Below are 22,071 nucleotides of genomic sequence, written 5' to 3'. Positions count from 1 at the left end.
TTACTTTGCAAATGTTATGCAGAATAAAGCAAGCTGAAACCACAGCGGGGATGTTGGCTTTGCAGAGGTCCAAACAGGTCAAAAGACGCTTGAATCTGGCTTTTAAATTGCCAAAGGCACATTCCACTGCCATTCTGCGCTTGTTCTGCCATTGGAAAACAAATGGCCCAAGGAATTTCGCACCATTTTTCCAAAGCCTGGCCCTGACTCATGCCACTGCATGGTGCTAGCATGGAGTAGGTTCAGTGGAGGGCAACAAAAATGATTAAGGGGCTGGAACACATGACCTATGAAGAGATGCTATGGGATTTGGGCTTGTTTAGTTTACACAAGAGAAGAGTGAGGGGTGATTTAACAGCAGCCTTCAACTTCCTGAAGGAGAGCTCTAAAGAGGATAGAGAGAAACAGTTTTCAGTGATGTCAGATAGCAAAATAAGAAGCAATGGTCTGAAGTTACAGAAGGAGAGGAGTAGCTTGGATATTAGGAAAAACTACTTCACCAGGAGGGTGGTGAAGCACTGGAATGCGCTGCCTAGAGAGGTGGTGGATTCTCCATCCCTAGAGGTTTTTAAGTCCCAGCTTGACAAGGTCCTGGCTGGGATGACTTAGTTGGGGTTGATCCTGCCTGAAGCAGGGGGCTGGACTAGATGACCAAGGTCTTGATCAGCTTAGAGCCATTACATAGTGTGTATCTATCATTACATAGCCACTTCCTGAAGTGTCATGGAGTATTTTATTAGACAGTGAGCAGCAGGATGAGGAGGTTGATTTGGATGACATTGAAGCACTGGAGACCAGGAATGCACAGATGCTGGATGCCCTGGATGCATTGCTCGCAGTGGAGCATCGGTTCTGGAGACGTGAAATCAGCACACACTGGTGGAGCCACATCGTTTTGGAGGTCTGGGATGACCCGCAGTGGCTGCAGAACTTCCACATGAGCAAGGCCACTTCCATGGAACTTTGTGATTTGCCGCTCTTCCAGATCCCCTGCCCTTAAGCACCATGATGCCAAAATGAGACCTGCTTTGACAGCTCACAAGTGAGTGGCAATTGCTCTGTGGAAGTTTGCAATGCCCAACAGCAATTGGTCAATGAGAAATCAATTCAGCGTAGGCAGATCTACAGTGTGGGCTGCAGTGATCCAGGTAGCCAAGAAAAATCAATTCCCCTCTGCTGCAAAAGACTGTGACTCTGGGAAATGTGCAGGACATAGTTGACACCTTTGCTGTCATGGGGTTTCCTAACTGCGGTGGGGCGATAGAACACACACTCCAACCCTGGCCCCGGACCACCTGGCCTCAGAGTACATAAACCACAAGAGGTTCTTCCTGGTGCTGCAGGCATTGGTGGATCACAAAGGTTGTGTCACCAACATATACGTGGGATGGTCTGGAAAGGTGCACAACGTGCACATCTTTTAGGAATTCGGGTCTGTATAGAAAGCTCCAGGATAGGACTTTCTTCTCACACCAGAAAATCAACATTGGAGCTGGGGACATGCCCATAATGATACTGGGCGGCCCTGCCTACCCTCTGCTGCCTTGGCTCATAAAGCCATCCACAGGCTTCCCGGATCGCAGCAGGCAGCACTTAACTACGGGATGGAGAGATCTGGCTGTGCCTGGAGGGGCGGTGGCTGTGGGAGGGGAGGTGAATGCTCCCTTTTCCTTCCCCAGTTGTTTTTCTTGCTCCGCTAGCGCCCCTGCTACCAGACATCAGTCCCCCCCAGAAGCTGCTGTTTCCCCCGCCCGTCCCTCCCCGCTTACCAGAGCCGGCTGGAGGCAGCCCAGGGAGGCGGTCTCTGCTGCCAGAGGAAGCCCAGCGCTTCCCGCTCATGGGCAAAGGAGCCGCTCGAGCTACCCAGCCGCAGCCCCGAGGTAAGGCAAGGCCCGGCTCCTGCGTGTCACCGGTGGGCCAGGCACGCGGCGCTGCTGCCCGGGCGCCGGTCGGCGTTTCTCCCAGCTTTGCTCTGCTGCTGAGACACACGGGCTCCCGCCACCAGGGCCGCCGCGCTGCGCAGCTCTGCCGCGCGGGGAGACGCAGCCCGCTTGGGCACCGAGCGCCCCCGGCCGGCGAACGGGCGCGCGGCGGGAATTGTTGAGGGGCTCAGCGCTGCGAGCCTGCGGCTGGGCCCGGCCGTGCCCTGAGCAATGCCAAGAAAGAGCGGGGGGTGGGTGAGACGGGGCTGAGGGGTCCCGCAGCTCAGTCTCCTGCGGCGGCCGCTCGGCTTTGCCTGGGGCCGGCCCGACCGCGCAGACAGCAGGCGCGAACTCGCTGGTGCACGTGCGTGTCCCAGGGCGGGCCTCGGCGCCGTCGGCAGGAGCCCGGCTTCGTTCCCAGGTCAAGAGTGTTCGCGTCCGGACGCCGCTCGGCCGCACCCGGCGTTTGTGGGCTACTGGGGCAAAAGGCAGCGCCAGGGGGCGGCGCCGCGCCAAGCTGGGGCACGGGGAGGGAAGGAGCCCCGAGCGGGTGCCTCTGGAGCCCACTGCGCGCCGGTTCCCTTGCCCCAGAGAGGCTCAAGGCAGCTGCCATAAATAGGGGCGAGTGGATGGGGGTTCCAGCTGTGTTCTCCCCTAGGGTTCATTCCCCCGCAGCTGCCTTGAGAGGGGCATCGCCCGGGGAGTAAAAGCTGGAGTGGTCCCCCTCCTTGATCCTTCTCTCCCCTTGCCTAGCAGCCCTGCACCTCACAAGGCACCTGTGAATTTCTGTGTTTAATCAGAATTCACCACAATGTCTCTACAGCTAAAATCTTGAGTGCACAAGTATTTTAATTTCTGAAGCTACGGCCACATAGCAAAGGTATTTTGATATAACAGCCGTTATTTCGAAATCACTTTCCAAGCATCTACCCTATGCACATGCCATTTCAAAATAAATTCAAAATACCAGGCATGTTATTTTGAATTTTGTAAACTTCATTGTGTAACCCACACACCTATGTGTGGTTAATTGTCCCATGTAGTGGTCACCACTTCACAGGCTGTATCTACACCAGCCCCTTTCTTTCAGAAGGGGCATGGTAATGAGCAACTTGGGAAGATGCTAATGAGGCACTGTCATGAATAGGCAGCACCTTATTAGCATAATGGCAGTTGCACATGATTTGAAAGCATCACTTTTGAATCGCACGCCACCCAGCAGATAGGAATAAGGGGATTTCGAAGTTGCCAGGGTCCTTTCGAAAAGAAGCCCCGTCTGAATGAGCCGCGTGGCGGCGAGCCATGTCAATTTTGAAGTGCTGCGGCTGCCGGCATTCTAATGAGGCACTGAATATGTATTTCAGTGCTTCATTAGTAAACTTCAAAATGGCCATTTGCATGGCCATTTCGAAGTTTTGGGCTAGTGTACACATAGCCCTACAGCCTAAGTTGAAAGTTAGTTGGCTTTCAGCTCATGCTGTAGAGGTGCCTCTACTTAGCTCCAGAATAGCTATTGTGGAATGGCTTATTTCAAAATAACTCTGATGTGTAGACATAGCCTGACTGAGCAACCCCAACTACAAGAGCATGTACATGTAGCCTGGTAAGAGAAACAGTGAGAGAGAGAGATTTCTTTTTCTAAAAATACTTTGCAATTGCTTATAATATCACCTTGTTTCCAGTAGTGAAGCTATTTATAACGTGCTTGAAAACTTCTACAGTGGCCACTGGCTGCTCCCTTCCAAAAAGGGCATGCAAATGTGGCAGATAAAAAACGCAAACTAGGCACAAATTTGCATTTTCTGTGACTCATTTGCATAATGGTGGCCACTCACCATTTCAGAAGAGCAGCTTTCGAAATGCAAAACAGCCATGTGGACAGCGTTCCTTTGAAAGGAAACCCCGCTTTCGAAAACATCCTTCCTAATTCTTACATGGCTGTTTTGCATTTCTAAAACAGCTCTCCCAGAATGGCAAGTGGCTTTCATTGTGCAAATAAGGCACTGAATATGCAAATTAGTGTATCATTTGAATTTTAGATTGGCTGTATTTGCATGCCCCTTTCAGAAGGGAGGGACCAGTGTAGACGTAACCAATATGTTTCCATTATCAAATACACTATCATCATGTTGGCAGCAAGAAGAAAATTCCTGCTCCTAGGAACTTAAATAAAAATAGTTCATTCTTAAAAGAACCGGATTTTAAAGTACATTTGTAAGTGTATAATGAATTCTGAACCATTGTACAAATGCTTATAGGTTTGTGACTGGAAACCACCATAAACCAGAGAATTATTCCGTCTGCTAGGCCAGTGGTTTTCAACCAGTGTGCATGAGAACTGTCCAAGAGTGCTGTGAAATTTTGTCAGTTTCCTCTCACTGTGGCTCTTTGCAAGGGGTGGGGGGAATTGACAGCCCTGTGCCATCTGGGGCTCAAGCAGCAAGGCTGCCTGAGTCCCAGCTGTTGTGGGGTTCATCAATTTCCCCTCTCTGCAGTTTGTGGTTGGCCAACACCACAGAAATCCATTTGCACCAGATGAAATGCTGCTTCCTGGCCCAAACCAGCTGCTATGGCAAGAGGGAGGGAGAGACAGGAAGCCTGTTGGAGCTGGAATGCAGTTGAACTGCTGTGTTCTGGCTCCAACAGGCTGGTGGGTAGGGGAGCCTCTCTGGAGCCACCTCCCCCAGCTCTGCGTAATTGAGTAGCCTCTGAAATTTTCCCTAGCATGGTGTTGAGCAGATTTTGAAAATGCGTCTGTGTCCTCCGTCTAAGACAGTGTACTCTGTGTTGGATCTGAGACATTAATGCGTTTTAATCCTTGTTTAGCTTGCTGTATGCACTACTCTGTTGCAAACCTCTGTAGTAAGATCGTAACCGTAGTAAATGTAAGTAAATGTGACATTTATGAGCAATTGATTCAGCTGAAAAAAAGTAGGTGTGGCATGGAATTGTTTATCTCATTGAAGTGTGCCATGTTACTGAAAAGGTTGGGAACCACAGTGTTAGATTGCTGTCCTTGGTCATAAACTATATAGAATGCTTAGAAAAAAGGCACAAGACTGTCCAGTCTTGATCATTTGAAAATGCACCCAAGCAACTTCAAATAGGATTAATATAAAAATAAATTATAACCTAATTCAAGTATTTTATCTGCTCCTGCTCAGTTTGAGAAGTAGTGGTCAAGTCCCTGGTGGTGGCTGGACTACACTGTTGCGTTCATTGTTTCCACCCGTGGTGGAGCACTATGAGTGATATTTCCAGATTAGGAAATCTGAAGACAAATGTTTCAGTAAGTACAGGCAAAGTGACTGAATAGGGAATTTCTCCAGAATTGCAAAAAATGGTTTCATGGCCAATCAATTTACTTCCATTTAAGACTACGTCTACACTTGGGAAAAACTTCGAAATGGCCATGCTAATGGCCACATCGGAGAATACTAATGAGGCGCTGAAATGAATATTCAGCGCCTCATTAGCATGCTGCTGGCTGCAACTCTTCAAAAGTTCCGCATTTCACTCATGTGCGGCTTGTCTACACGGGGGTCCTCTTTGAAAGGACCCTGCAAACATCGAAATCCTTTTATTCCTATCATCTGACAGGAATAAGTGGATTTCGATGATTGCAGGGTCCTTTCGAAAAGGACCCCCATGTAGACAAGCTGCACACTAGTGAAATGTGGCACTTTTGAAGTGCTGTGGCTGGCAGCATGATAATGAGGTGCTGAATATTCATTTCAGTGCCTCATTAGTATTCTCCGATTTGGACATTGGCATAGCCATTTTGAAGTTTGTCCCAAGTGTAGACACGGCCTAAGAGAATTGTAAGTGGGCTGTGTAAGGGACTGGCAGTCAGCAACTGTGAAATTCTGCTCCTGGCTCCAATATTCCCTTGCTGTGTGTCCTTTTAAAAATTGTAAAAAGCATCCAATTCTTGAAGCTGTATGAAGTTAGACATCCACAAATCTAGGTATCCCAAAGTAGTGACAGTTTGGGCCTTATGTTCTATTTCAGTTCTCCATGGCTGTGTCTACACTAGCCCCCTCCTTTTGGAGGGGGCATGTTAATGAGACAGTTCGGAAGATGCTAATGAGGCACTGACATGTATATGCAGTGCCTCATTAGCATAACGGCGGCCACACGTGATTCAAAAGTGCCATTTTCGGAGTGCACACTGCCCACATAGACGGGGGCCTTTCGAAAGGGCCCCCTGACTTCGAAAGCCCCTTCTTCCTAAAACCAAATGTACAGATAGCCCCTTTGAAAGTTCTGCTTACAGCATGTACTGCTGTTTACATCATATACAAGAAAAGCAGACTCATGCCTCATTGACCTTGTGCAGCCTAAATAATAATGTGCATCATCGCTGTATTTTGTGTTATTTAGGAAACCACAAGACATGTTCGACAGATTCTGGTGTCTTTTGTGGCTACTAGGACAACATTTGTTTTTGGCACAAAATCTCATTGAAGACAAAAGAAATGTAGTAAGGCGACAAAAATCTAAGCATCTTCTGTCAAATGCTATAGAAAAAGATCCCGTTCCAAGTGATCAAGGTGAATTTTAACACATTTTTCTTAATGTTTATTCAGATTCTAGACTGTATAGTTAACTTGCTCTTCAAACAGTATATTTGCAACCTGCAGAGCTAACCCACTTACAATTTCATTTGCCATATTTTTACACTCAGATGTACAGTTTACTTGGGCTAGGTGAAAAAGAGCTTTGAAGAGTACAGTGGGAGGAGTCTTCTGTTACATTCTTAATATTTGTGGATCTCAGTAGTGATATTGTCAGGAAAAGAAGAGAGGCAGACACATTTATTCAAAACTAATTTTCCTAGTTTTTCAGAAGATTAATACTAGCTAATTCGTTAGCCCCCTGAGCCTGCAAAAGTTTATGTACACACTTAAATTTACACTCTTCTGTACCAAACATATAAGCACTCAAAAATAGTTTTTAGGTCTGAAAAATTGGGTCTGTCCCACAAAAGCTCATCACCTAACAAATTATTTTGTTAGTCTTTAAAGTGCTACATGGCTGCTTTTTTGTTTTGTGAAGATACAGACTAACATGGCTACCTCTCTAACACTTCTGCACAGTACAGGGCACTAAATGAAGTATTCTAAAGAGTTCATTGTTTGGCCTGCCAGAGATACAATTGTGTTATGATCATAAATTACATATATTACAGCAGCCTTTAGAGATTGGGAACCAAAATATGCTAAATGCAGTATGCACACACAGAGACAGTATGCCTACTTTAGAGAGCTCACAATCAAAATACACATGATAAAGGGCAGGAAATAAAACAAAGGTACAAAAAGGTCAAGTGACTTGCTTAAGATCATACTGCATGCCTGTGGTAGGCCCATGAGTAGAACCCAGCTCTCCCAATTAGCCACCCAGAAATTAATCTTCTGAGTCCCTTCCTGTAAGATACCAGGTGGGATTTCTGACTGAAGGTATAAATATTTTCAGAACATTCCTTATGGAAGGAGATTGTCCCACTTTCAGAGTTTTCCTTCACCCTCAGAAGGTTTCTTCTTCCCCAGAAGGTCTCTTCCAACTTCAAATGGTTCCTTATCCCATTGATTCTAAATCGCTCCCAAATTTCAGAAGGTTCCTCATCCTTATGCTTATTCTGCAAGTATTCTTAAACTTCCAGAAAATTAGATTCTAATTTCAAAGCCTAATACTTAAATAAAAATAGATCATTGTATGAGTTATACAGCTTCCTAATGTAGTTACACTTGCTTATCAAATTTATTCCAGATGAAGATTGTGTTCTTGAAATAGCTTTTCTGTTGGACAGTTCAGAAAGTGCTAAGGACTATAATCACGAACAACAGAAAAAATTTGTACTGGAAACAGTGAACAGTATGAAAGAAGTTCAAGTCAATTCTGGACATACTTTCAGCTGGAGGATGGCCTTGCTTCAGTACAGTAGCAGTGTTCTCATAGAGCAAACTTTCCGAGACTGGAAGGGTCCTGAATCTTTCAAATCCCGCATTGCTCCTATAACCTACATAGGTCATGGTACCTATACAACATATGCCATAACCAATCTCACACAACTATACATGACTGAAGGGACTCACGGCAGTGTGAAAGCAGCTGTGCTCTTGACAGATGGAGTGGATCATCCAAGAAATCCAGATATTTTTGCAGCTACTGCTGATGCAAAACATCAAGGGATTGTGTTCTTCACAGTAGGAATGACTAGAGTGGCTGAGGAGGTGGCTAATGCTGCTAAGCTTCGGCTTCTGGCCAGTGTCCCAGCATCAAGGTTTGTTTTCAATCTACAGGAGAAAGGAGTTGTGGAGAAAATTGTGAAAGAAATGGTATGTATGGACCAAGGATTGAAAACATTCTATCCAAATGTTTGAAAAGTTTTTATCTTTCCAGTGTTTTTGATTTTTGGTGTTCTTTTAAAAAAATCAGTATTTTAAGGATAGAAACAACACTCTGAATTTCAGTCTGACACAGTCACCTCCACCTCCATGGATCTCCCCAGTGGAAATATTCAGGCTGGATGCTGGGAGCTGAATTTGCCCTAAAAGATCTGTGATATTTTTATTATATTTCCTCCTCAGGAAAGGTATTTTAACATTAGTTATATTTGTCTAAAGGGTGACATTCTAGTTCTTCTGCAACAAGTCAGAGAGATAATATTGTTTTAGTCATAGGTTCCAAATTCACCTCTGGCATAAGCACTCCTCTATAGATTTCGACAAGGATACGTCCACATCGGAATTTGACCCTAAGTCTCTGTCAGGGTCCAGTGGGAAATCTTCCATGAAGTCTATATGCAAATGTGATTCTAGAGTTGAAAGTTTCCTACACATTTTGCACTATGTTGTGGACTGTTAACTTAGATAGCATTCCTTCACAAGTGTGGAGTACACAGCTATCTTCTCCTGCCACTATAAACACATAAACAGGCCAAACATTTGACTGAATCCTACAGACAACACTAATAAAAGGGCAAGACTGTCATAGTCAAAGTGACAATCAACCTTGAAAGGTCTACAGAATTGTAGGCTATGTCTGACAGCACTCTAACAAGCACCTGTTCAACCTAGCCACACGGACTGCCACTGACTTTGACAATCCACCTGTCCATCTAGGCAGATAGACCAGTGACTATGAGTTAGCCAACCTATCTTCTGAGGAGTTATTACTTTAGCAGATGCCCCATTCAGTCCAGACTACTACTCAGATTAAACTGCTTCATTCCCTGGTTCTAAGCCATTCTCATTTATGTCCCTTTTTGCAGGTTTCTCACCCTGCTTTAAGTCAGTTCTCCCCAGTTGATTGCTTTGATTTATAGTGTGGTTGCCTTATGTTGCTTTAGTAGTGGAGCAAAAGAACCACTACTAAACTGGGCAACTGAAAGTTACACATTGACCAGTGACAGTTCAGCAATGTTTGCAAGCTGCACCTCAGTCTTGGTAGACTGCAGGTGTACAGTTAACACCTAGCTTATTTTGAAACCTATAATTCTTAGTAAATGAACTAGAAATGTGTCAGTAAATCATCCAATAGAAAAGTTTAGACGCTGCCCTACTGAAACCTAAAACTAAGCATGCTTGATAGCATGCTGTGTCAAAAGCTATTGCCTTCTCCTTGAGGCCCATAAAATCGTTGGAAGTTAAGCACCAAAATAACTTTGAGGATCTGGACTGAGATTTCAGATATATTATAAATATTTCTCTCACAATAATAAGTGGAAACAATCTTCTCTGGGCACCTAATCAAAAGCCCATTTAAGTCAAAGGGAGTCTTTCCACTGATTTCATCAAGCATTGGAACAAGCTACATGCACCTAAATCTCTTCCACTGTGTTGTAAAATGTAACAAACTTATTTGGGAGTGTTGCTGGCTAGTTCATTATTGTTACTTGTTGCTGTATACTTACTACATCACTAGAGGTATAGCAGCCTTCCTGACAGCATTGATATATATATATATATATATATATATATGTATAAAACTGAAGATACACATCTCCTAGAACTGAAAGGGACCTCAGGAGGTCATCTAGTTCTGTCCCCTGCCCTCTTGGCAGGACCAAGCACCACCCCTGACATCTATTTGCCCCAATCACTAAGTGGCCTCCTCAAAGTTTGAGCTCACAACCCTACATTTAGGGAGCTAATGCTCAACCCACTGAGCTATCCCTCCCACGAAGAACTCTTCTGTAGACTTTAACAGAGATATGTCCACATCTGAATTTGACCCTCAGTCTCTTTGCTTATGAATGAGTTAACATTACAGAATAGTTAACTATAATAGCAAATCTGGTGGAAGTCTTTCAATAGCTTGAAATTATGTTAAGTCGATGCTGAACAAGGAATAGATTCCATTAATGGTAATCAAAGATAGAAACAATATTCTTAGCTTTCTAATTCTCTGTCTGTCAACATGCATTTTTGACAGGTGGATTATGACATGTAATTTGTAATGTTGTTTTCAATATCTATCTTCACAGAGAGATCTGGCTCAGGAAGGGGTAAGTATTTATTCTGCACAGAAAAAAAGTACCAGAATTACTGTTTAATCATGCTGTCTTGTAAACATAATGGGCTTGTCTACACTACCACCCTCCTTCAAAGGAAAGATGGTAAGTAGGGTGTTGTGAGTTTACTAATGAAGTGCTGCAGTGTATACGCAGCACTTTGTTAAGCAAATTCCCCCCGCAGCAACTTCAAAGTTTTAAACTTCGAAGTACCAGCTTGTGTCTAGCTGCAGCTCACCCGCCGGTACTTCGAAGTGCCAGGGCAATTTGCAAGTCGCTTTACTCCTCAAAATTTTGACTTTACTCCTCAAAATTTGCCCCGGCACTTTGTAGTACTGGCGGGTGAGCCGCAGCGAGACGCGAACCCGTACTTTGAAGTTTAAAACTTTGAAGTTGCTGTGGGTGGGAATTTGCGTAATGAAGTGCTGCGTATGCAGTGCAGCACTTCATTAGTAAACTCCCAACATGGTACTAACCATCCTTCCTTTGAAAGAGGGTGGTAGTGTAGACACAGCCCATATGTAATGGAATGGAATAGATATCCATGTAACAGAAAAATAATGTCTGAAGGCCTGGATAACTCAGGGATTTGATAATGGGGTGCAACAATGGAATGGCTCATATGGGTAAAGTTTCATGTGTTAGTGTTTGCTGTTTACAAGAACTACAGATTTATGTGGCCTGACGTAGTTCATATTTTCCAAGGGGAACAATATCTCAAATATATCAGATTAAGCTAATGTGTAAAGTTTTCATAAGTTTATATGTTAGGTATTAGATATTTAGTGAAATTATTTCTGTTATGCATGTAACAGTAATATATTTACAACACAAATATATAATATGGGCCTTTCTAGTCCATGTAGAACAAACAACTTCCACCACGGCCTTCCATCTTTACTGATCTCTTGCTGCAATCTAAACTTCTTCCCATGTCACCTGTATATCTTTCAGTTCAACCTCCATGGTGCATTTCCACGATATCTTTGGCATCCTTTTCTTCTTGGGGTTCCACTTATACACACTGGAGCAAGGACTGCTGTAGGTGCGACAGCACCCCCTGACTTGAAGTGGTTTCCATTATACACAGGGTTTATAGTTTTGTTCAGAGGCTTTCAGCAACCCCACTATAAAAATTGTATCTTGTTACATTATTTACGTCTTTCTTTTATGTATGTCATGGCCATGGGCAGCTCCATCCTCATTCTCTAATCTCCTGTCCTGGCAGCTTCTGTTTCATCCTCCAGAGTTTTTCATTTATGGTTTTTTTTTTCTGGCAATCCGATAAAGGTTTTGTCTAATGCAGCTGTTTAGTAAAAATTGGAGTTCAGACAGTAGGGTCTTAAGAGTCTAAGTTTCAGAACCATAGTAAGACTAACTTTTCCGTGATGTTAGCTATTCTAAGTTTAGTTTGGAAGGCAAAATTTCTCTCTCTCCCGATCATCATTAGCATTACAAAAGGAGGTCTGGCTTTTACTTTCCTGGCTGTAATGTCTTTTCACCCGTTCCATGTATTCACAATTCTATCGAGAAATGTGAAACAGTGGAATTCTTCTATGTCTGTCTCAGAAAGTGTTATTTGCGTTTCTTGTCCAAGGTTACTACAGGCATCAGACAAGAATGTCTTATGTCACCCACAGTCTTTTTGCAGCAGTAGTTTGGGTAGTAAGAAAGACCTTAAAACAGCCAGGGGGAATAACATGGATTTTTCAGCATAAGTTAGATTGCAAATGCTATTCCATATCTATAAAGAGATGAAAGGCAAAACGTGGTTTCCAATGCACAATTAGTAGGTTTGAAAATAAAGAGAGAAAATGAAAGCCATCAGAACCAACACACAATAAGAAACACCACAAAAAGAATAGTAACAGAGAAGAAGCTGTGCTAGTCTATACGCTATCAAAACAAAAAGCAGTCAAGTAGCACTTTAAAGACTAGCAAAATAGTTTATTAGGTGAGCTTTTGTGGGACAGACCCACTTCTTCAGACCATAGCCAGACCAGACTCGTCTGGCTATGGTCTGAAGAAGTGGGTCTGTCCCACGAAAGCTCACTTAATAAACTATTTTGCTAGTCTTTAAAGTGCTACTTGGCTGCTTTTTGTTTTCATAAAATGAATGTCATAAACAATAACTTTTCCTCTTCTGCCCTCCCTGCTCTAAGTAAATCTTCCTGTAACCTGATGGGGAAGACAAACTGAATGATTTCATGAAGTCCACTAGGGATCCTGCTATGCTAATCAAATTTCCCTGTAGGCATTCAGATATGGTGATGATGAGAGGGAGTATAAAACCTTAAAAAGCCTCCTGGGGAGGCTCGTTATCTGAGACGGTCAGATAAGAGTGATGTTTGGGATGCTAACTTTGAAAGTTCTGAAGTTGAATAGAGATTTAATAAATAAATAATTTTTAAAAAATTAAAAAACTTTTTTCATATGTATTGAGACTTCAGATTCTTGTGGTGTGAAAGCATAAAAAGTAACTACACATAATCTTGATGGATCAGTAATCCACAGACACAATAGACAAAAGATAGAGAGAAAAAATGTGGGAAATTACAATTTATTAATTAGATTATATGAATGTGTATATAAGTGTTTTGTTTATACATTTATGTCATGCATTCACATGCAGTGCAATAAGGGGAGGTAAAGATGCATGGTGCCCCTTATTCTTGTGTATCAGCTATCGATGCAAAAGAAAGCTGTGTAAAGGCGGCTGAGCAGCACAAAGCTGCTACATTCTCCCCCATCCACCATCCTGCACAGCACCAACCTTTCAAGGGGGTTGTGGCAAAATCAGGATTATGTAGTGTGGTATAAAAGATTTCTTGGCTTGAGAGAGTAATGACAACATTACTCATAAGCGGTAAAGTAACTATAACTAAAATATACAGGTTTTTTTTATTCTATTGCAGTAATTCACTGGTGATTGTAGAGTAACTATATGGGAACTGAAAAGAAATGTTGCATTGCTTCCTAACATTAAAGCGCACTGATTTGCTGTGAACATTTTCATTTGAAGTGTCCCCAAGCTCCCACCTGTAACTGTGAGAAAGGGGAAAGAGGCCTTCCTGGTCCTGCTGTAAGTAGCTGTCATTTCCCATCTTCCTTCTGTTAGTGCTTAATGCATAAAGGAATTTGCAATTAGGCTTGCTGCAGGCATTTTGATTAATCCTCTGAATCTGATCTGTGAGACACAAAGGCAATATAAGTATTCCTTTGTACTGTGTGGAAGTGTCAGATCAGTGTGCAGAGAGTTTGCCTGCTATCCTTGAACTCTTCCTGTGACATTTTCTCTGAAAGGGAACAGCAGTGTGATTTATAATCTGCCAGAGATCTGCTTTGCTCACGGCAGATGTACAAAAATAAGCGTGGTTAAAGAAAAAGTAGGCACAGCCTGTGTGGAAGTGCAGAGCTATTCTGATTTAGTCTGACAGCCAGATCAGATGGATCTCATTAACTCCAACTCAGGAGTATGAAAACCTGAGATAATTTGAGGCAAGAAGGAAAGAGAGAAAAGAAGAGAAACATCCTCTAGGACTTCCTAATGTTAGGAATTGCCAGCTCCAGAGGGAACTGGCTTGGGGTAAGGATACAGAAGAATGAGCTTCCTTGGAGAGTATATAGAACAAGACCCTCCAGGAAAAAATGCAGTTCTGTATCAGACCCAATGAACTAAACTCCAAAGTTTATCTATTAAATTGAATCCTGAAAGTTTTAATAGCCCAATATTATACTCATTAAAATCAAACTGAAATACATAAGGATTATATGTTACTTGCCCAGGATCAGAGTCTGTTGTAGGGTTAGGAATAGTCTGGACCCTATCAGTCTTGACTATTTTTCATTGAACTTGTAATAAAGATTGAACCTTACTGCGTTTGCATTGTACAGAGCAGCACACTTTGTTCAAAGTAATCTATATTATGTATTGTTTTAGTTCAAGTTACAATAATGCACCACTACATGAAGAACATAGCTCTCTTTTATGTAAAAGTGTATATTTCAACAAGCTCAAAACAAACATGGATCATTTATCAGTACTAAAATGAACAACTATGAGCTCTGCAAAACCATCTGTTGAGGAAATCAACTCCTAGATGCTTTATAGCAATGATAAGAAGAAAACAGGTTTTCTATGAAGGCAAGCATGTCACTTCCAGACATGCTGTTTGACATCTTTGATAATTACACTGATTTGGTTCATGTTCATGAAACAAATGTCCAAAAGGTCCAAAATATAACTTCTAAAGTCCTTCATGTGCTGCCAAAATAAAATTATTTTCTCTCATAACTTCTTTTGTGGTGATGTTACTTGGACCTATCTAAAAGCACTGACTGATTTATATAGAATTTGTGATGTGTGACATATAATATGTGAATTTTTTATGACAGAACTTTTCATTCTGATGTTTTTAGGGTAAAAAGGGTCGTCCAGGTGATGATGGTGCGCCCGGCCAAAAAGGAGTTAAGGTGGCATGATTTCTTAAAGATTTAGTAAAAAGCACTTGACATTTTCATTTGAATTGAAAGTCTCTTGCAATAGTACTGTATGTATTTAATATTTATGTACTGAGAAGATATATCCAAGTTATTTAGTCTTCCTTTTCTCTTGAAGTACAATACACAATGTAATTTACGAACAGCTTCTTACTTAATATCTTGCATATTAGATAATTAAAACTTTGGAAGAGGGAACTAGTATGCTTCCTTTAATATGTATACTAAAGAGAACAATGTAAGTACAGTTTAAATCATTTACCCTGTCCTTATTTTACTGATCTTGATGTTGAATTCTTCATAGGGGGAGGCAGGTCTTAATGGAATTCCAGGAAAAGATGGAACAGAGGTAAAAAGGAAATCAGTATTTTCACTATTCATTACTTTGTTCATTAACTTCAACAAAGTGATTCCATATTTGCAATAAACATTATAATAATCAAGCAGAATTTTCAGTTCCAATTTACCAGCAAGTGATTTATTAACACAAGAAATAGAAGAGCTAGAAAAAGTGAAAAGAGTATTGTTGTTTGAAAAAACATGTATAACTCCTATTTAATAGTAATGGCAGTTGTAAGTACACACTTGCACTGGGGTTATACACTTTCAAATGGTTAGTTCACAATATAATGCACGTAACACTGGCTATCTTCCTTACTAGGAATTGTAGAAAATTTATTAGGAAAGAAAAGGGACAGAAGGAGCAGTGTGTGGCCAGCAGAGTTGGTCTATTGGTGTTGGTCCATTACCAGATGGAAATGGTAGAATTATTAATAATTATCCAGAAAAGTTAGAAGTATTCAGTACCTATTTCAGTTCTGCATTTGGCAGACAACAGATGATATACTCATCTCGTATGTTGATTATGATGATGATGATGATGGCTGCAAAGAATGGGACAGTCAATCCCTTGTGTTAAGGGATAGTTCAATATTTAGATTTACCAAGCCAGCACAAAATAGCTTCTCTAACACTTTACTGGTTACCCAGAAATCAACAACTGTCATTTCTAGTGGGGTTCTACAGGGATCAGTTATTGGGTGTATACTAGTTAGCATTTTGAATCACCTTGACATCATCAATAACCCTTGAAAGCAACATAAAATCATAGCTGATAAAGTTTACAGATGACACAGATAATGAAGGAAACATATCACTGATGCAAAACATCAGTTGGTAAGCTGGGTGCAAACAACAGTATCCATTTTATTATGAGTAAATGCATACGAGTAAAAGGACAAAGGACTGTCTGGGAAGCAGTAATTCTGAAAAAGATTTGAGGGCCATGATAGATAAGTAGCTGAACAGAAGCTTCCAATGCAACAGTGTGGCCAAAAAGGCCAATGTCGTCCTGGGAGGCATAAACAGAAGAATCTCAAGTAGCAGCAGAGAGACTATTTTACTTCTGTATTTGGCCCTGGCATAGAATACTGTGTCTGGTTATGGTATATACAATTCAAGAGGGATTTTGATAAATTGGAGAGAGTTCAGAGAAAAGGCATGAGAAATGATTAAAGGATTTGGAATCAGACCTTATAGTGACAGTATCAAGGAGCTCAATGTATTTAACTTCAAAAAAGAGATGTAAGAGGTGATTTAATTACAGTCTACAAATACTAACATGGGGAACAAATGATAATGGGGCCTTTAGTCTAGCAGAGAAATACATAAAATGAGCCAATGGATCAAATGATGAAGTTAAATAAATTTGGACTGTGAGTAAAGTGTACATTTTTAAGTGGTGAAGATAAGTAAACACTGGAAAAAATTACTAAGGGTCATGGTGGATTTTCTATCATAGCAAATTTTTAAATCAAAATTTGATTTCTTTTAAAAGGAATTATTTTGGGAAAGTTATATAGCCTGTGTTATAAACATAGACCAGACTAAATGATCACAATTGTGCCTTCTGGCCTTGGAAACTATTCATCTGTTTCCTGATGTTAAAGTTATAGATTTTTTAGGCCCTAAGAAATCATTTTGACCATCTAATCTGATTTCCTGAATAACACAGGCCCGTTGCATTCAAAGACAACATAATACATTAAACAGAAACAAAGCATTACTTTTCCATGTAAAAATGGCTGTAGCTGGCATAGGGAAAAGATGTGATCCTAAATGGCAGTGACAATACTGCTTGGGAATGTGAGGGAAGGTGGTCTGCAAAACATTCTGACATGTCGTCTGTTCTGTGAAAAAGTTTGAAAAGTTCCTGGTATGAGCTCAACATTTACCACTGAAGTAGTTGTCACTATGTCCTTGATCCAGCCACTTGATAGACATGCTTTCATTGGCTTGGTGGGAGTCCACATAGACACTGAGGTCTGCATTGGCAGATATCCTAGCAGGACTAGAAAATGTATTGACAATGGAAAGAAGACCATCTGCATTTCATTTTGTCACCTGAATTTATTAACGCTTAGTTCAGCTTTGTAGTCCTTCCACTCATACAACTGCCGCACAAGGACTGGAAAAAAGACAAATGCAGCCACAGAAGAAGACTCCATGGGTGTTGCCCGGCTGGAGAATCCATGGGAAAAAATTAGCGGATACAGAGCATCCTCCAGTGCCAAGCTCCCCCATCTTCCCTTTCCTCCAGCGCATCTCCCCTGACAGCGGCCCTGTGCTTACCAGCTCCTCCTTCTCCCTCCCAGCACTTCTGGAGTGCCACAAACAGTTGATTCACAGTATTCAAGCTTTTGTGTTGAGGGGGAGGAGTGTAGATGGGGCACGCTCACAGGAGGAAACAAGGAAGAGATAAGGCAGAATGGAGCCAGGGTGGGAAGAGACGGAGGCTTGGGGAAAGTGGTGGAGTGGGGACAGTGCCTGGGTGGGGTGGTTGAGACCCCCCAACAAGATGAAAATTCAGTGCCTATGATTGCAGCAGTTCTTCCAGAGCTGCACTTGTTTTGTGCAGGGCACTGAACATTTTTCCCATCCTTAGTTTCCTCCAATTTTGTAAAGAGTTAGGCAAAAAGTGTCAAATTTTGAGGTCCTCACCATACCGACGGCACTTCTACCTCTCCAGAACCTTTGTATTTATGTTTAAAGGAGTGTCAACCTAGTGTCAAGCTCTAGATCTCTAGCCTTTGTATAATTAAAATCTCGATTTAAAATTGCATTGACATAGGGTATGTTGTACATGTAATCACAGATATTATTGTAGATACCTGTCATAAACACAGCTGTGCTGCCACTTCAGTCAGAAAACCAGTACTGTATCTGAATATCTATTACAGCCTGATGTGTTAGGTTTTTTCTGTAAAACTATGAAGTTCCAGCTTGTATAACAATGTCACGAGTAATTTACTTAAATCTGGTTATAATATCTTCCAACCTTTTTTTTGTTGTTTCTCTCCAGGGAAAATCTGGCTACAAAGGAGAAAAGGTATGATTTGTAATGGGAATATTTATTGACTTGTGGGTATTGTCTCACAATTATACACATCAACTTCTCTGGTTGGCTGTTCATGAGAAGTTGTAGCATTTGGGATGTATGTGCTGGCAGGCAAAACATAGTAGTAGCATCCTTCAGTCTACGTAGACTATGGATCACGCCCTTTGTAGTTCCATTTGGCATCCTCATTTGCAGCGTCGGCTGTGACTGTGAAGACCCACACGAGAGTGACAGTCCTTGCTGCATCTGTTGCATATGTAATGGGTGTCTGGCAGGTCCTTGCTGTGCTTTCTGTGGGCTCGCTTCTCCTTTGCTAGCTGTCTGATCCTCAACTCACCCTTCTGAAGGCCCTTGTATAGGTCCTGCCTCCATCTGCTGCGATCGTCTGCCAGCTCCTCCCAGCTGCCTGGCTTGATATGTACTTCCCTGAGGTCCCTCTTGCAAACATCTTTGTAGGCAGGCAAACATAATGAATAAAAAATATTCTTGTAATCCTAAGTAAATGTTATGCATATTTATGATTTGTTTCCTAAGGGGGAGAGAGGTGACTGTGGCACGCCAGGGATAAAAGGTGACAGAGTAAGTGTATGTTTAATTATACTTTAAGGAAAACATTGTTACAGAACAATGTGTCTTCTAAGGAACGGTGAAATGGAGTATGGGGAAGTTGCAGGATACGAATGCCTGAGATTTAAAATTTGATATCCCTGAATAAGGAGCATTGTGGGAGATTTAGTGTCAATATTATTTATAAAGTTGAGGGAGAATACAGCTAACAATTTTTAAGATCAAATAAAGATAAACTGAACAAAAGTAATTTTGACAGGAGTTGAATCAGGCCCACTCTTAAGGTGGAAGGTGGACTGAAGGGTGTATGACTATGAAAATGGAAACCAAGATTTTAACTCCAGCCCTGGGCTTGAAGGTTCAGTGTGTGGTAGTTGTAAACATGTGTAATGATTTGTTAAATGTTTGATGCAAAATTTGACTCAGGTTTGTATCAGACTTCCAATTCATCCTTACAGTACAAATTTAACTACTATGTCTTTGTTTTCATATATATGCAGTCCTTTATTGCAATGTGTTGACATCTTGATTTGTTGGTGCTCTTCAAGCTATATTTTAATGTATCTGAATATACTTTTCAAAGTTTCAGATTTTTGTAGGCACTTTTTTCTTTCTTGGTTTTCAGGGTCCAGAAGGTCCAGCTGGCCACATAGGACCAAGAGGTCTACAGGTAACAAACAGAACAGATGTACTTTGCCTCCTTTAGTTCACAACATAGCCAAGCTGGGATGGCTCAGCTGCCTAATTTTCTAGAGCCAGTCCCGTGCAAAATATTCTGTGCCTTACACATATATTCTCTTTCATTGCAATAATGACAGGGATTTTTGGAGTTCAGTGATTATGAACTGGCAGAAAGAAGAGAGTGTACAATGGACACCATAGCAATGGGAAGACTCTACTGTTGTCCTGTCCGATTCTGTGGGCATTACTAAATATATATTTATTCCTGAACTGGAGCTTCAGGTAGTTTGGCCCGAGTGTTGATCTCCACTGTACATCAGAGACTTTGTTCTCCCCTGAAAATGTGTTCAATTTATTATTTTCAGGATTAATTTAGCACATTTGTATCCTTTGTCTAATTCAGAATGTCATATTCTGCATCTACAGGTCAGCAACATCATTTGTCTTTGTCCTAGAGCTTGCTCCTTTACAAAGTACCAGGAGACCCTTCTAGAGTCCAGTTCTGGTTTTTTGTTTTTTTTTTTTACTAGGACAGCGTTCCTGGGTGAAATCTTGGACCTATCTGGCAGCAAAACGCCCTTAGATTGCGACGGGGCCAGGATTTCATTCTTTGTCTCCACTGCTCTGAAGGAGGAAGTGGGGACTAACCCTTGATTAGGCAGACAATGACAATAAGCAACACGTTTTAATAAACAGAAAGCATATACAATGTCAGGCCTGCCGACCTACCTTAATTGAATAGTTGTTTTAAGATGTAATGCTGGAAAAGAAAAAACATCCATAAGATAGAGCCTTATCTTTTATGAGACCTGGGCACTGAACTGTTGAAATAAACAAGCATACTATTGAAATCTGACCTATGTAAATCAAAGTAATTGGGCCAGATCCTAAGGTGATGAAAACTGGCATAGGTCCTCGGCAGTCAATGGAGCTAGCAGAGGCAATGAAACTGTGCTGATTTTACTTGCAGAAGATCTAGCCCATTTTATCATTTTCTGTTAGGGGCTGAAAGTGATGTATATTGCTCAAGCATATTCTTATATTATGAAGGAATTAGAACAGTCCAGAATATTGCTAGTTTGTGCATTTTCAATCGGTTCTATTCCCACTGGAGGCAATGAGGTTTTGTCACATAAAATAGCCCAATCTCCTGCCTATTATTTTAAGAGAATCAGTTATACAAGCAAACTTGTAATACCACTTCATAAAAAACCAAAAACAATCCGAAAATCTTTATGAAAAATATGTAACCCAAGCAAGTCAAAGATATACATTTTAACTTGATTAAATTTGCCGTAACACCCTTTTACTGGGAGCAGTATTTTAAAAAAGAACTCCCAAGCCGTACATAACTAAAATCTGGATAAGCCTGCAGTATTGCCATTGTTGTGATGAGCTGCAGATCAGGGATCTCAAACTCACTTTATTTTAGGGCCAGTGCCAGTCTACAAACCCTCTTAGTGGGCCAATGGGCACCCTGCTCTGGCTGGGCTGCACAGGGCAGGGGGCTCCATGAGTTTTCCACCTCCTACACATCCCATCATCCTGCCTGCCAGACCTCACCACCACCAGCTCAGTGGGGCTAGAGAAGTTTCCAGCTGCTAGCTAAGCACTGCTGCTGGCATGTCCCTTTGACCTGGGGAAGGTATGTGCAGAGCTGTCCTGTCCATAGCGCTGGGGCACTCTCTGTTTCCTGCCTCCATGGGGAAGCAGAGCCATTTGGGTTAGCCTAGGAAATGGTGATGGAGTGGAGTAAGCTGCTGCATTGCTCTGCTTCCCTGCAGTGAGTGTGAAGGGGTTCCAAGGCTGCATCCTTGGTGGGGAAAAGGGGTGCAGTGTGGGGCAGGGGGGAAGGGGTGGTGGCAGGGTATAGCTGGCAGCCACATGTGGCCAGATTATGTAATTGCTCAGGCCAGTGCTGGCCCATGAGCCTGAGATCCCTGCTGTAGATTTAGATGACTGTCTACTTCTGTTCTACTTAAGAAAGACCCAATTTCTGTCCTCAGATGCTTATGCACTGCTCCCATTGACTTCAGTAGGAACTGCATTCTTGCATACCAGAGCACAATTTAAATGTGGTTTAATTTGGCAGCCTTTGTGGCAAAGATTTTCCTGTGGATTACAGTAAATTATTTGTTTCTCAAAATCCCTTGCTCTAAAAGTCTGGAAAACTCTGATAAAAATATTTATGTTTTGACAGGGTTCCCAAGGGCTACCTGGAGACCAAGGGCCAGAAGGTGTGCCAGGGTCAAAGGCAAGAATAAAAGGATATCCTTTTTATTTCAAATGTTTAGACAAATACAGTTGTCCAGACCACAGTGATTTTTTTTCTCCACCTTTCCTGTCTTTTTGTGTTCAAACTGTTTTGGCTAAATGGGGATGGCAAGGAATTCATCTATCCAATGTCCCAGCAAGTTACCTAGCAAAGAATTAGTCTGTTCCTGATGTTTATGAGAGTAGATTCTGCTGGATGTTGTCTTTTCAAT

At 41.9% G+C, this 22,071-nt stretch overlaps 1 protein-coding gene and 1 long non-coding RNA gene across 10 annotated transcripts in view; one reads left to right on the top strand and one right to left on the bottom strand.

Moving 5' to 3' along the window:
* The first annotated feature begins 1,840 nt into the window (after positions 1-1,840).
* Positions 1,841-22,071, top strand: part of LOC142017252 (uncharacterized) — a 67,866-nt gene continuing 47,635 nt past the window's right edge. For all 3 annotated transcript variants that reach the window (XM_075002124.1, XM_075002123.1, XM_075002122.1), the window contains exons 1-11: positions 1,841-1,880; positions 6,306-6,475; positions 7,695-8,263; positions 10,414-10,434; positions 13,463-13,522; positions 14,860-14,913; positions 15,245-15,289; positions 18,302-18,328; positions 18,872-18,916; positions 19,530-19,574; positions 21,786-21,839. In XM_075002124.1, coding sequence (XP_074858225.1) covers positions 6,319-6,475; positions 7,695-8,263; positions 10,414-10,434; positions 13,463-13,522; positions 14,860-14,913; positions 15,245-15,289; positions 18,302-18,328; positions 18,872-18,916; positions 19,530-19,574; positions 21,786-21,839 — 1,077 coding nt within the window. In that variant the 5' untranslated portion in view covers positions 1,841-1,880; positions 6,306-6,318. The remainder of the gene's footprint in view (positions 1,881-6,305; positions 6,476-7,694; positions 8,264-10,413; positions 10,435-13,462; positions 13,523-14,859; positions 14,914-15,244; positions 15,290-18,301; positions 18,329-18,871; positions 18,917-19,529; positions 19,575-21,785; positions 21,840-22,071) is intronic.
* Positions 8,132-22,071, bottom strand: part of LOC142017255 (uncharacterized) — a 34,914-nt gene continuing 20,974 nt past the window's right edge. For 4 of the 7 annotated variants that reach the window (XR_012646497.1, XR_012646496.1, XR_012646499.1 and 1 more), the window contains exons 5-6: positions 20,315-20,345; positions 14,958-18,785 (exon numbers count right to left, since the gene is read on the bottom strand). This is a non-coding gene — a long non-coding RNA (uncharacterized LOC142017255). Of the gene's footprint in view, positions 8,222-14,957; positions 18,786-20,314; positions 20,346-22,071 lie in introns of those variants that run through there. The other 3 variants (XR_012646495.1, XR_012646500.1, XR_012646498.1) reach the window with 2 other exon arrangements.

Source organism: Carettochelys insculpta, chromosome 8 (assembly GCF_033958435.1).
Source record: "Carettochelys insculpta isolate YL-2023 chromosome 8, ASM3395843v1, whole genome shotgun sequence".
Lineage (NCBI taxonomy): Eukaryota > Metazoa > Chordata > Testudines > Carettochelyidae > Carettochelys > Carettochelys insculpta.
This window is presented reverse-complemented; position numbering and strand designations above follow the sequence as displayed.